Source organism: Patagioenas fasciata, chromosome 2, assembly GCF_037038585.1.
Source record: "Patagioenas fasciata isolate bPatFas1 chromosome 2, bPatFas1.hap1, whole genome shotgun sequence".
NCBI lineage: Eukaryota > Metazoa > Chordata > Aves > Columbiformes > Columbidae > Patagioenas > Patagioenas fasciata.
In genome coordinates, this window is record NC_092521.1 from 152,238,481 (window position 1) to 152,253,288 (window position 14,808).

General features: G+C 37.4%; 1 protein-coding gene across 1 annotated transcript in view; it reads right to left on the minus strand.

Annotated features, from left to right (window-relative positions):
• Positions 1 to 12,777, minus strand: part of ODAD2 (outer dynein arm docking complex subunit 2) — an 88,138-nt gene extending 75,361 nt beyond the window's left edge. The window contains 10 exon segments of the mRNA XM_065831448.2: positions 1,120 to 1,264; positions 1,482 to 1,615; positions 3,341 to 3,565; positions 6,411 to 6,527; positions 7,531 to 7,667; positions 8,114 to 8,220; positions 8,796 to 8,991; positions 10,281 to 10,438; positions 11,580 to 11,829; positions 12,438 to 12,777. Coding sequence (XP_065687520.1) covers positions 1,120 to 1,264; positions 1,482 to 1,615; positions 3,341 to 3,565; positions 6,411 to 6,527; positions 7,531 to 7,667; positions 8,114 to 8,220; positions 8,796 to 8,991; positions 10,281 to 10,438; positions 11,580 to 11,803 — 1,443 coding nt within the window. The 5' untranslated portion in view covers positions 11,804 to 11,829; positions 12,438 to 12,777.
• Between the last annotated feature and the right edge of the window lie 2,031 nt (positions 12,778 to 14,808).

Genomic DNA, 14,808 nt, shown 5'->3' on the forward strand with positions numbered 1-14,808 from the left:
TGTTTCCCTAGACAGATGGAAGCAAGCTATTAGTAAACCGAAAGACTTGAAAACAGCACCTTGAACTGTAATTACATGCAAATAGAAACAACTGTATCGTGTAAAATACAGATATTTTGTGTTCAGCATTAGGGGATAGCTGTGCAAGTTATATGCTGAATGTTATACCAGATTACACTTGCAAAGGTTTATTTTAGCATAGCCAAAGAATAGAGGTCCAACCTAGAAAAGATGAGACACAAAGAATTGCAGAGAGACTTGTTTTGTTCATGCTTTTCTGTTCCTCTGGCTACAGTTGCAAGCACAGGTCCCACATACGAGAACTGAGCAAAAGCACTTGTGAGCACACTGAAAACTGCATAAAAGACACAGTTACTCTTCCACAATGGTTAAAGGACTGCAAGGAGCCAAAGCCCAGCTTACTCCTCACAAATATTTCTGCTGCACCAAATACCAGCACGCTCATTTTATCAGTCGGATGTGTATACTCTGTAGCTGTACTCAAAAAACCCAAATAAACCAGTACTTTTATTAGGAACTTACAGTACATAAATTCCAGTACAAACTTGTAAAGGAATTTCTCCTGAGGGAAAAACATAATTAGTTTTAGAGTTTTCCAGAATAGTAGAGGGTTGTTGGGTTTTTTTATGTGTTTCAGACACACACAGAATTCTAAACATCTATATTTACACGTTCCAAAAGATTTTCAACAAGTCTGTGTAAAAAACCTTTTTGTTGTTGTTGTTTTAGAAGACGCCTGTTTACCATACATTTTCTTGTCCGCTAACAGCATCTATCCAGACACAAGACCACGTTAGAATTATTTCAGTCATGCATTAATCATAGTTGATGAAAGACTTTAGGCAAGTATTCAGTTTTAATAAAAACTCTTGAAAGTTATTATCCACATAAAGAAATACCTTGGAAAGTCTCACCCAAAAAGCCAAAGAGAAACCCAATAATTAATAAAGAAACTATACCATCTTAATTTTTATATAACACTGAACAGATGGTTTAATCTAAGGGTCTGTATAAGCCAAAAATAGCAAATAAAAAAAAAGCAGGAGAAATAGATGCATGATAGGAAAGTCCACATTTCCAGGATTTGAACATACTAACCTTTAAATATTTTACAAGTTTTTGAATTCCCCAGTATTCTGCTGACAAATCGGTGTTTCCTTCCTGACAACGCACAGGTTGTTGTTCATCTTCATCAGACTCTGAAGAACTTTCACTAACATCTTCAGACATGCCTGATGTTTTACTAAAAATAAACAAACAGCATCACTCATTTTAAACAGATATAAACTAATATGAACAAGCACATTTTAAACAGCTATGACAACACTTACTAATAACAGAATTCAAAAAATTTAACTGACATCATTACCAAATACTAAGTATGGTGATAATTACTGTCGATCTGGAGGATAAAAATAAAAAAAAAAAAAAATGAAGGAAGATAAATAAGTAACCCATACCGTTTTGAAGCTGGTTGCATTCTAACAGATTTACTAGAAATGCAGCTGACTTTCTTTTTGGTTTTTGGAGTCACGGTACTACTCCCTTCTTCTACTTCAGTGTCTTTTTTTGTGGCCTTGTCACTTAAAGGTTTCTTTTTATTAAAAAAAACAAAAAAAACCAAAAAACCACATACGTATACATAGAATGAAAAAGCTATGGTTGGACACATTATGTTAGTACATATGAGCTTATGAACCTACACAATACATGTTATTAAAAAGAAAGTATGGTGTGTCTTAACTGACTAATTTTCCTTTCATAAAATAGTGGAATATTAGAAAAATTACATTAAGCTGACCTGTACGTGATACAAGGACAAAGAATGAGTATATGCAGACAGGTCACAGGTCCATTTATCCTAAGATACCATCTCAAACCATGACTAATAGTAGCTACCTAGGTAACAGTAGAATAATGGAAGAACACAGAAACTATTCTTTCCAGAATATTCTTCAGCAAACTGTGACTCAGGGAACTTGTGATTGTCCTTGCACTAACAGTTGTGGATAGACTGTTTTTGATGAATGTGTCTGGCTGCTTTTTGAACTCACATATGGACAAATGACCTCTACCATCCTGCAGCAAAGAATCCGAGAGGTTAGACATCTGTCGTGTGAAGAAGTCTTTCCCTTCATTCTGAACTGGTCTCACTAGCTCATTTTCATTTGATGCCCTTTATTACTGTATTAGAACAGACAGTGACTATCTGTTCCCTAGTTACCATCTCCAGTCATCATTTTTTATATCTGTCATATTATCCTCCAGTCATCCTTTTTGCAGGCAGAAGAGTTCTAGTCTGCCTAGCTCTTCCACACTTTGAGCTGTTCCATTGCTTTGATCGTGCTGAATACGACAGATCTTGCTTTCCTCATATTCCAAGAAGACTCCTAGTCCTAGCTGAGCACAATTTCTGAGGCTTTTTTGTCCCTACTTTACAATGTTGTGAAAACAAAATGTCCTTTCAAGCCTGGACAAGTCATAGTATTGCAGTCACAATAAAAGAGAATACTACAGCCAATTTCACTACATCTAGACTCTAACAATGACTGCGGAAAAAAGATAAGCTCTTGTCCCTGGAAAACCACATTTTTTTAACTGATGACTGTAGGTCACATCCAAAATCTCTTAAAATGTTTCTTACAACTTGTCAAATTGGCAGACTTGAGAAGGTACTGACTTTTTTTTTTGTAGGATGGCAATCAAAGCCTTTCCTTCAGATATTATTCTCTATTAACACAATATCAAGAAACATGAAATCAGAACAGGGTTCTGATTTCAGAAGACAAATCCAACAATATTCAATATGTGTATCTTCTATTTTTGGGTGTCCACACGTTGAGATAATCTCATTAGTGAAGACTGTTGCTAAGCAGAACTAGAAAAGCGGCTCATATCATATGAAATCATCAAAACTTGGTATTATGAGAGTCATTCTGACTTAACATCCTGGATCTCTTTTTCCTCCCTCAGACAGTGTGGTTTAGATTAGATTGTCTACCCTGTCTTGCTTAAGAGTGCATTTTACATCAAAAACACTATAACATCACAGTCCTGGAGGACCAGTACTGTAGATAGTTCCAAGACATTTCCCTGCCTTGCTGTGGAAATGACATAACCTTATCAAAGTTGTTGCATGACAGAAAAAAACTGAGAAACCTCTTTGGTAGTCTGTACTCTCTTCTTAGAAATTAAGATGCAGTATATTTTATTTTATTGGACCTAACTTAAGGTCATAATGCACACCTACAACATGTAGTCCAATCATTAGCCCTGTTTGGAGACATCTACAGGAAAATCCAATTAGAAAGGTAACTACTTATCTGTGGGAAGCAGAAAGCCCAGTATTCTTCCACTTTGTAGATGGTTCTAATTTCTTCTTGTCATTGAATCCCCTTCTTGCTGCAGAACTTTTCACTTTCTTATGTACATTCTTTTCTGTGAAATCATGAAGGTTCTGGGATTGGTCAGACACCTCAGCATCAACTACTTTCATACGCTGATAATCCTTCTCATTTGTTGGTTTTTTTAAAAAAATATATTCCTAATAGAAGAAGGAGACCTGGTTTGTCAGTCATATTGCTATATGAATAATGCATATTAAAATAATAAGTTACAAGCACAATTCCAGGATCCTGTGCTTAAAATTTGTATGTATTAAATGTAGAATTTAATTATAAGCAAAAAATCAAATTGCTATTATAAGAAAGAATGAAACATTAATCTAGAAAGTAGCTGTTACCATGTGCAAATTGAAGGGTTTGAAATAAATAAACTAGGCTAAATTTGGAACTTCCTGAACATACTTGTATACTGGGTGTTGTTCAATATCTACTATGTTAAATAATCTGTGACACAAGCACTTTTATAGAACCTAATTCCAAATGGGTTTTAGGATCTACAATCACGAAGTCAGTCATTTTGCTTTCAACTGATCATTTATATAAAAACTATTTCCCTGCATAAAGGATTTACAAAAAATTCCCACAAAAACTAATGAACATAAATCTGAAAATAGGCTGTGATAAACTGATAGACTTCAGTTCCAAGTAATTTCATTTGATATAGTTTAGAATTAATATAAACACATTCCATTTCAGTTTTTTCATCTTCTGCCTCAGAACAAAACATCGTTGAACAAGTTACATAGAAGAATGGAGCTGAGCGGCACCTACCAATCCTTCAGCTGTCTGTGTCTAGTACCATGGCTGATCAAAAATAACCAGAACAGAAAGGACTCTTGTCAACTCTTATTCTCTATTGGAACATATTCAATTTTTACAGGAAAGACAGAATACGATCATCACTTCTTATTATTATTGCAGCTGTCACTGCCAGATAGGTGAAGACATTCCTTTATGAATCTGATTCAAGGCAGTTTTAAGGAGATGGTCACAGTGTGGTCTGTTTTCGACTCGTCCCTGATGTGAATCGGCTGTTCTGGGCTTGCTGACCCAACTGTCTGATCATAAAGTAACTCGTGCTAATTCTCTCATTCTGAAAATGTACTCTAGACAGGACAATTTAGCACATTATAAACTAGACAAATCACAAGGGAATTGATGTTCCAGCTTGACCAGCTAAGCACATGTTAAAAAGTGTTTCCTACAGTGCTATCTGCCAACACAGCAATTCCAAATGTTAGCTTAAACAAGGCCAAGAAGATATTATAAAAGTTAATTGGTTTTGCAATATATGCGTACGTAATGAGCTTTTTGAAGCTTTCCTCTCCTCAGAAAATAAATCAAAACTATTTCCAGTCACAATTTATTTAATGTAGGCAACCTTGGAAATACAGCTTTTCTCAGCTTTTCTGAGTTCTAGGGTAGAGAAGATTTTCCCTCAAATAAAAATGCTTTGCAGTTCTACAGAATTAACTTGTTTAGATTTTAGTTTTACTATGCAGAGTGTACTAAACCAGCTCTTCAGCAAGGCAATACCATATGATATTCCTAAACCAGTAAATTGGTATAATTTATACCATTCAGCATAAACTTATTTACACAGCGAGGGAATACCGAGTGATTTATATCGTGATTGCAGGAAAATAAACTCTATTTATTTACTTACTCTTATTTAATAAGTATGCACATTTCTTTAACAACTACAGTATCTTTATAAGAGCAGAAAACCAGTAAAGAAAGGTATATTATCTCTATTATCAATATTAACATTAATCTATATTAACATTTAGGATAAGAACTGTAAAAAATATTAAAACACTACCACATTTTACCTTTCATGACCACCAAATGAAGACAAATCACTTTGAAAATATATTAAATCAGTAATTATGTCTAAAAACATCCATATATTGCCACACTTATGAAATGTAAACCCATACGTAGATATAACATTAAAAAAATACTTGCCTTTGGGATAACTAAAACACATTTAGAACATACTGCACTTTCAAACAGAACAACTTACAAATTTAATTACATCACTGTTAATATAAGCCACTATATTTATGTGTACAAATCGAAATGCTCAGTTCTTTCAGGACTGTCAAATATCTCTGTATCAGAAAAAAAAATCAGCCCTACATCTAAAAAAATAAGAACTAAAGGATAAGGACATTTCCCTGTTAATTACTTCCTTCTTGCTAAGCAACTAAAAGTGCATATAAATGACCACAATAAAACTTTTGGCAGCTTTAGTCTGTAATGAATTTTACCACCAAATTATTAATCTGTTATAACCATACTAGAAACCTGAAAAAAAGAGTTTTTATCAGGAACGATGAAACAACTAAAACTGTAGTGGCACTGTGTGATTCTATCTAATGTAGAGCTCTAAATAAAAGCCAAAACATTTGCATTTTCCAGTGGCTGAAGCAAGACATAGTATGTAAGCTGGATGCTTAACCCTCAGCTCTGATATTTAAATCAGGCAGTTCTTGTAAAAAAAGTTGGGCTATTCTTTATATTTGGGTTACAAAGAATGAAGATTAAAATGTAAGCGGTTTTGATCACAGAAAATATTGTCATAAAAAGTTGACCTTTTCCGCAAGGAGATCATATTTTCCTGCTTTAACATTTCCAGTGCTCCATAAAGAATAACACCAAAAGATGAGCAAAACTTTTTATGTGAAATTAGAAGCTGACCTCACATGTTGGATCAAACTTCATGATAAGGTAAGAGAGAACGATACATGACATAGTGTATTATTTGCTATTTATGAAAGGAACCTATTTAGTAGAAACTGAAACAAATCCAAAGAAAAATAATAAATGTATTTCAGAGTCTTTAAAATTCTTCATTTAATCATAGATATATCTTTGATAAAGAATATAAACATTCAGCCAGGTATATAACGCAATTCTTACCAATGTACTATGTGCATTTGTACAAAGCAGAATATACACCCAATATCAGTAAATACATACCTGTTTAGCCATATTTTCTACAAATCGAGGTGATCTCTCCCTTAAAAATGTGACAATATCTTTATATACATCACTTTTTCTTTCATAGTCAATGTTCTCTTCACCCTCTAACTGACCCTTAAAAAAAGAATAAGCCTAAAATTATTAATAGTGTTGCCTTACACAGGTAGTTTAATCTGCATCATAAAACAGTGCTAAAGAGCACAGAGGTCATACTGTAATGAATTAGGTACACAAGTCTCACGTTCAGCAGAGTTCACCAAACTTCAATAATGCCTTGTAAAGATGCATGAATCATCCTCATGGATCCCAACAGATAATCAAGATCTTACAAAGAATTCTGCAAGTAATTACTATCAGTTAATTGTACTGTGTGTAGTTCCACTGAAAAGAATTTATGGGTTATGGCAAACAACCAAGTAAATACGAGCTTCCAGTGCAGTATGGCAGATGTCTAAAAGGATCAGAAAATAATGTGACCTGACTAGCCTCATCTTTATGAGCTTCATCTATTAAAAACATGCTAAGTCAAAATTTCCCTGGATTTTTTATCTCTTAGGAAATCACTTTGTGGAGTTACGTCTGACAGACATCTGTCTCCAAAATAAATGTAAGAGTTCTGGTTACTGCTTAACACACATAAGGGACAATTATGCTCAAATAAAACCTATCTGGAAGGAAAGAGGCAAGCAAAATGAAAAATAGAAGAGAGAAATAATTTCTTATAAGCTTCCACTGAAAGGAGAAAGACAAAAAAACACAAAAGCAAGCTATATTAGCCACATGCAATAATAGTACACCTCAGATGAAGAGCCATGAGGTACTAAAGATGCATCCAGTCCCACACTAACTTTAAACAGGAACAGTGTAAAGGACTGTTAGGGCACGCTTAAAGACTAAGCACTGCTAGCAAAGGGTGCAGGATACACTCAGAGCATAAAAATTATAGAACAGGCACTCAAAACCTATGGGAAAACTAGCATACTGTCTCCTCCTCTGTGCCAATAAACTAGCTCTGCAGGTCTTACAGCCTCAATACCACTACCCCAAACCTGATTGATTTGTGATTTTAGCACATTAAAATATTCATTACTCCATGGTATCCTTTATTATTACTTACTCCATTTAAAAACACTCCTGCTGTGCTGCAAGTGATATACAAAGGATCAATGTCATGTGGTTTGATGACTAAATAACAAATTTCTCCATGCACTTGTCTCCAGGGAGGAGCTCGGCATCCATTAGAGAACACGTAATCTGTAACCAATTAGCATTAGTGTTTTTATCCGTTTTAAAAGTAGTTTTTAATAGTTACACTTGATGATTAATATAACATGTATACAAATCAAATTCCCAAAACAATTCTCTTAAGCATCCATACTGTTAGAAATTAATCATGGAAAGCTCTGTCACCCGTGGCCCAATCCAACCAAGAACTGCAACTCTGCTTAGCGCTTTTTGGGACCAGGGACTCAGTTCACTTCCTTTGCTTCCCCTGAAGATACTCATACAATTGGAGGTTATTTCCGTAACTAAAGGCTGAAGGACAACATTCCGTATCTAAAAATATTTTTTATTTTACTTTATAACTTTAAAGCAGAAATAAACACTTTAATTACTGAAATAAATTTAGCAAATTTCACACAGAAGTCAAGCACTTTAATAAGGGTATATGTGAACGTGAGATATGATCAGATCTGAACCTGATGTATATTCCAGTGACTCCAGTACTGTATCTTCTCCTTTCCCAGAGAAATTCTTGAGAAGATTCACTTCATTATTTACTGCAGCTGGATTTAGTCTGACATCTCTGAAGTTAAAAGAAAATTGTCCAAAATGTATTCATCAAAAGGATGTACTCAGAGAAATGAAAAGAGAATATTACACGATTTTTTCTTTTACATTGAGTCTTAATAGTAGCAAAAAAAAATCTGGAAACAGGCTATCTTCCATTGCTTTTCTCAATTTTATCAGTTAGTTTCGTGAAATTTTAGTTTATAGCTAATAGGAAGTCCTTGTAACTACAAAACAGACTCAATGTAATACTTAATATGCTTCCACAAAGAAATAAACATTTCCTTGAAAATATTTAACTGTAACTTTGTTGTTTGTACAAATGATTTCCATTTGTGACCAAAATGCAAAACATATGCAATAAAAAAACCACACTTGCGGGCACACACTTGCATACCCACACCTACAGCAAAATCTTCAGGAAAAGAAAAAAAAAGTTATTGAAAAAACTTAGTGAACAGGGAAAGTTATTTCAATACATTTCTTTATGTCACACCAAAAACACATGTTGTGGGTTGAAACCAATCTGATTTAACAATAAAAAAAAATGCACTGGCTGCTATGCTTAGCTTTCATTTGAAATGTACTTACTGTGAAATGTGTTTCAAAGAACTACTAAGCAGTTGCAAATCCAGCTGACGAAGAAGAATAAAGATTTTCATTTTCATCTCTGTTTCAGGGTCATCATCTTTTTTCACTTCGTCAAGTAAGCGCAACATGGACATATCTTCTCCTTCAACAGTCCCATATTCAGGGCCAAGAATTTTCACTATCGGATCTCTGTTAGCTGTAAACATGAAACAGATTAATATAATGTCATGCTATGTTAAAAATTATTAGGCAAAAAACCACTTTTAAACTCAACTGCTGAATAATTTTTATGCTACTGACTTACAATAAGAATTTTAACAATGTGCAGTTATTCATCAAATATTACTGTATGATGTATCTTTCTTATCCCTCTGTTGTAATTTGAAATGCACTTTTGAAACTATGAAAACTTTAAGAACAAAAATATATTTTTCATAACAAAATTACTTTTCACAATACAGATTAAAATTTATTCAACCAAGATGTGAATATCAAATACTTCCCTTTATCAACAGCCCCCTTTCCAGAAAATATGGCTTGCTGATAACCAAAACAGGAAATCAGTGTGTTTAACTCACTGAAAATCGATCATTTTGGAAATATGATTTAGTGTTAAACACAATCCTTAAAGTTTTCTAGCAGCATTCCCAATGGCCCTATCACTTCCTCAGCTATTGCAGCTGTTCCTTTTGGTAAACAGTGACATAACTGCATGCAAATGGGTTTTACAAAACCATTTGTAAATGAAGTCTGTGCATCTGTGAACACCTCTGCATGACACCTTGTCCATATTATTCTTCCCTATTATTCATTGTTGATTACTGTCAGTGATGGGACTCTGGATTAGATGAATCTGAAGTTTGATCCAATATGAGCATTTATATTTTAGTATTGCAGATGCAATTTCTACTAAAATTACTAAAGAATATTTCTGACCTCGTCTACCTCCAATGAGAGGAGGATATCCACTTTAGCATATTAAGGATCATCTTGTCAGTTTGAAAAGCTAGGATTTAAATATGACACAGTAAAAGCACTCAAACCTGTATTTTAAAAGCCATTCTGAGCATATCAGTTTTTTTCGGGCTATTTTTTAAGGATGTAACATCTTAAAATAGGATGAAACTACAAACATAGGGAAAACTGCTATTAGCCTCCAATATGACATTCTTCTTCAGAAATGTAAACCTACTGTCTGTTGCAATAGGCGGAGTATTACTCAGTATACATGATTTTGTATATGAGATTCAACAGTCTGAACTCTATTCAAGATTTCTCTGTTATTGATTTCTGTGAAAATAAAAGAAGAAATAGAAACTTCATTAAGTTCTGGATCAGCACCTTTAGCTACCTTCATAAATCAACACCTTCTCATATACTTAAAATGAAGACATGCCTTTCGTTCTTCACATTTCTTAAATATAAATCGAAGGAGAAAATAGGCTTTTTAGGAGAGAGGAAAGAAGGAAAAAAAAGAAAGGAAACCTTCAAGGCATGCCTGTGCTTCCTTTAAGCTTTTTTCCACAGCAATTTGTAGCAAATGGGACAGCTGGTCAAAACTGCGAACTCTGAGGGTTGATTCAGTGAGGAGAAGCAATGGTTGGTTATCTTTACCTTTGGCTTCAGATTGAACAGTTGCTCCCCTAGAAAAATTAAATTATACCTTTTTAAAATAAGAACAGCAAATTTTAGAAAATAATCTTGAATGTTATTCAAGCTTGCCATGATAAAGCATATACAATGTATTTAAACTGTATTTCAGAAAACTTCTGAGGTAAACCAATTTATTCAAATCAGCAGGTGGATGTGCCAAAAGGAGGTGGGGACACTGTGGAGGGCCTGTGCTGGAGCTAGCTCCTGGCAGGACCTGTGGCCCATGGAGAGGAGTCCATGCTGGAGCAGATTTGCTGGCAGAACTTGTGAGTGCAGGGGATCCACCCTGGAGCAGCATGCTCCCGAAGGACTGCACCCCATGGAAGGGACCCACGCTGGAGCAGTTTGTGAAGAACTGCAGCCTGAGGGAAGGACCCAGGTTGGAGAAGTCTGTGGAGGACTGTCTACTCTGGAGGGAACCCATACTGCAGCTGGGGAAAAAAGTGAGCAGGAAGGAGCATCAGAGACAATGCGTAACGAACTGACCACAACACTCATTCCACATCCCCCTGTGCTGCTCAGGGTTGAGGAGGCAGAGAAAATCAGGGGTGAAGTTGAGCTCGGGAAGAAGGGAGGAGTGGGGTAAAGGTGTTTTTAAATTTGTTTTTATTTTTCATTACCCTACTCTAACATTTGATTTGCAATGAATTAATTTCACTGAGTCAAGTCTGGTTTGCCCATGATGGTAACAGGCAAGTGATCTCCTTGTCCTTATTTTGACCCATGAGCCTTTAATTGTATTTTTCTCCCCTGTCCAGCTGAGGACCCTGAGCGATAGAGCAGCTTTGGTGGACACTTGGTAGCCAGTCAAGGTCAAGCCATGACACACGAGCCACTCCTAACACTAACAGAAGTCACAGGGTTAATCACTGTCAGGCACATATTGCAAAAAGTCTTTGGAAATGACAATGCAAGTTGTATAAATCACTGAGCTGGTTTGTATCACACCAAGACATAATACTCTCAAACTTTAAAAAAGCCCCTACAAATTTGAACTAAAAAATTCCACCATATATCAATAAAACCCTCACCCATTTCAGCCTCCCAAACACACTAAAGCTTTATGTTAAATGAGCACAGTTTTACTTCATAGTTCACCTTCAGCATTTCAAAACACACATTCGCACTTACTTGATCTCATAACCCTCTCCAAATACTGAACAGCTCAGTTGCGTTTTCCACTCAAGGGGCTCTCTGAAGACAAATGCTGCTTCCTGAGGATGTCTAGTGCTGAAGTTCTCCGTAAACTTAATAATTTGATTTAAAATAGATTCATTCAAAGGGGTGATTTCAAGTGTGCCAGTTCCAGAACCAGCAGCAGTCCACTGAGCTGCTCTTGCCAATGCTGCTCCCATGGTCTCAGCTCATATCAAAGGTGACACTTTAGCAAAGAAACAGAGAATGACCAAATAGTAAATGCAATACACTGTGGATGCTATAATTTGAAATAAACTTACCTAGGCATGACTGGAGTCTTTTAACTCATTGAAATCCCAAGTGAGAAAGGGAAAATTGAGGATGACAACTTGCAAATTTTAAAGAAATAGGGAAATTTGTTTTTTTTTTTAATCTTAATTAAATTCTGGCATGATTGCAAACTCAGGGAGCTGACAGCAGGCCTCTGTTATGGCTGTAACCAAAGGCTCCCAGGTTCTCCTAATAAAGTTGATGCCACGTTAAAAAAAAAAGGTACGTGCAGGTAGACTGACACATACAACTCCCAGAAGTGTCACCCCCGACACTTAAAAGGAGCAAAAAGGGAGTGTCGGACCTGCCCGTCCAGCCTGGAGAGGCCGAGAGCCGCCGGAGGAGAGGGGCGGGGAGGCCTCGGCCCGCGGAGCGCCCGGCGCGGTGGCGGCCCGGGCCAGCAGCTGGGTCAGAGCTGCTGTGTGGAGCGGGAGGGATCCTGGAGCCCCGCGGCTGTGTGTAGCCCCCCAAAGGGCCCATGGAGCCCGGCGGGTGGACGCCCCTCACCGCTCACCCTCATACCTTGTCCCGGCTGAGCCGCACTGGACGCCGCTTTCTCCGCTCGGGCTGGCCGAGCCGGCGGCGTTGCTATGGGGACGTGCCCGCGGCGGCCGTTAGCGGGAGGAGCGGGTAAACACAACCGGCGCCCGGGGGCGGGGAAGGGCCGCCTCCCGGGACGTGCGGCCTGGGGAGAGCGGGTGCGGGCCAGGGGCGCAGCCGCAGGGTGGGGCGCCCCGGGGCAGAACCCCGGAGGGTCAGAACCCCGGAGCGGCGGGTGACGGCGGCGGAACCCGCGATCCAGTGACCCTCGCAGCCCGTGTGCTCAGGCACCGGCACCTCCACTTCCACTGGGCGCGGCCGTGGCAAACACCTGGGAAGGGACTGGGAGCCAGCGTGTGGGTGATGATCGGGAGGGTTTGTGAGCAGGACGGCGGAGTGGGGGAAGCTGAGATAAAGGGGTCGGGAATTTCTCCTTGGAAGGCAGGAGAAGCTGTATTTAAAATAATTTGAAAGGCTTTATGGCTTTGGTGTGGAATTAAACAACGTAATTATTACAGCTACATTACACCAGCTTTTAAAGGAAGCCCTTTTTGGCTTGAATTTTAGCTAGTACAGCTTACACCTTTCACTCACTTTCAATCATTGCAACAAAACAGCTTTAACGTTGACCACTTTCAGTTCTTGAGTCAAAGTGACAGATTACAGTTGAAATGCCTCTAGTTAAGGAAAATGTAATGTAAAATTTGTGTTTCTTGAAAGAAGTAAAGGACATATGTATGGGCAGTGCCAATGAATAAAGTCCTTTCACATACTGAGGACAACGTAAGACTATAAACATGCAAATAAAGCACACCAAACACAGAGTGGAAATTAATGCTATTTCTCCGATTGTTTTGTAGGGTGAATGAGCCGAGCCATCACTGGACAAATTTTTAAGTTATAAAGTTGCTATTACACTCCCAGCTGCCTGTCTCCTCTTTTGTACCACTAGGCCGGTAAGAACTGTATTCCCTGATTTCCCTTCCCACCCATAAATCCCCCCCAGTTTAGGTATCTGGTTCCACCAAAATACCATTCAGATGATAAAAACCGTATTTAGATTTGACCTAGGAAGGAACCTGTTGCACACGAGCTGTGGTTAGGAAGCCATGTTCAGTTTTCCAGTATGTGTGTCCTTCTGAAGGCCCAGGAAAATAATCCAACAGAAGTACCCAGCTGTTCCAACACCACAGAGAGAATGTAGCCAAGAGTTATGTTATCAACTGAGAATTCAGTTGGGTAAGAAACCTCTGACAATGAGGAAGATCCTGGAATGTATGTGGGATATATCTTAAAGAATAAGCGTGTGGGATTAATACATTTTTAAAATGGAAATGGTTGTCCAAATACATTTTACTAACTGAAACTTTCCAGCAGTAACCATGAATAACTACATGCAGTCTGCACAGTAATGACTAGCATTGGCTTTTCTTGTTTCACCACATAACTTTGAGAAGATAGAAGATGAATCATTTGATTAAGTGTAAATGAAAGCATTTTGAGTAAAAAGCCTGGGTAAAGGCTTAATGTAATTTCTATATGAAGTATGTATGAAGGCATTTCCAGAAAGGACTAAATCTCTTCTTTTTACTGAAATAATTACTATTTAAAAGTTGAATTTGATGGGCAGAAGGTACGAACAACAAAATGTGAAAAGGAGTAAAAGTATCCCTACATGGGTGGTAGGGAGTGAAGACAGTGAGTTTTCACACAGAGCTGAGTATTTTAAGCAAGAAGTCGGTGGAGTAAGAAATAGAATTCCTAAATGAGATCACTCTGTTCCACTGAACAGCAAGAAGAAAAGATATTTCAGTGGTGAGGATAAATGGGATTATTTGCCTTCAAAATGTATATATCTCCAAAGAGTATGAGCTTCACTAACTAGTGGAGGCTTAGTTACCAGTGGAACTTCCGTTGGGGACAGATAAGTCAAAAATGGAAATGCAGAACATGTCCTGCAAGCCAGCAGCAAGGAGTGCTGCTGGGATCTGATGTTATAATAGAAGCTAAAGGACTATGGATGGTCTGGAGGTTGGAGATGTTTTTTTCTTGTGACGGGCAAATATTGCTTTTTGTTCAACTGTACTCGTAGGAAGGCTGCTCTAAATCTTCCAAAGGCTAGAATCCATCTAATTTAATTTCTAGCCTCCATTTGTGTGACTGGTTTGTGTATATTTGTTCTTGCACCAACAATGGTCCTTCACCTTACTTTCAATGGCTACTTTTCCTCAGATTTTACACCCAGTTTCTAAGTTAGAAATTTTCTCTTAGACTTCACTAGGCTAAATAAGATTCTCGGGTCTCATCCTACAAATTCTTCATTTCTCTTACCATTTTAGTATCCCTTATTTGC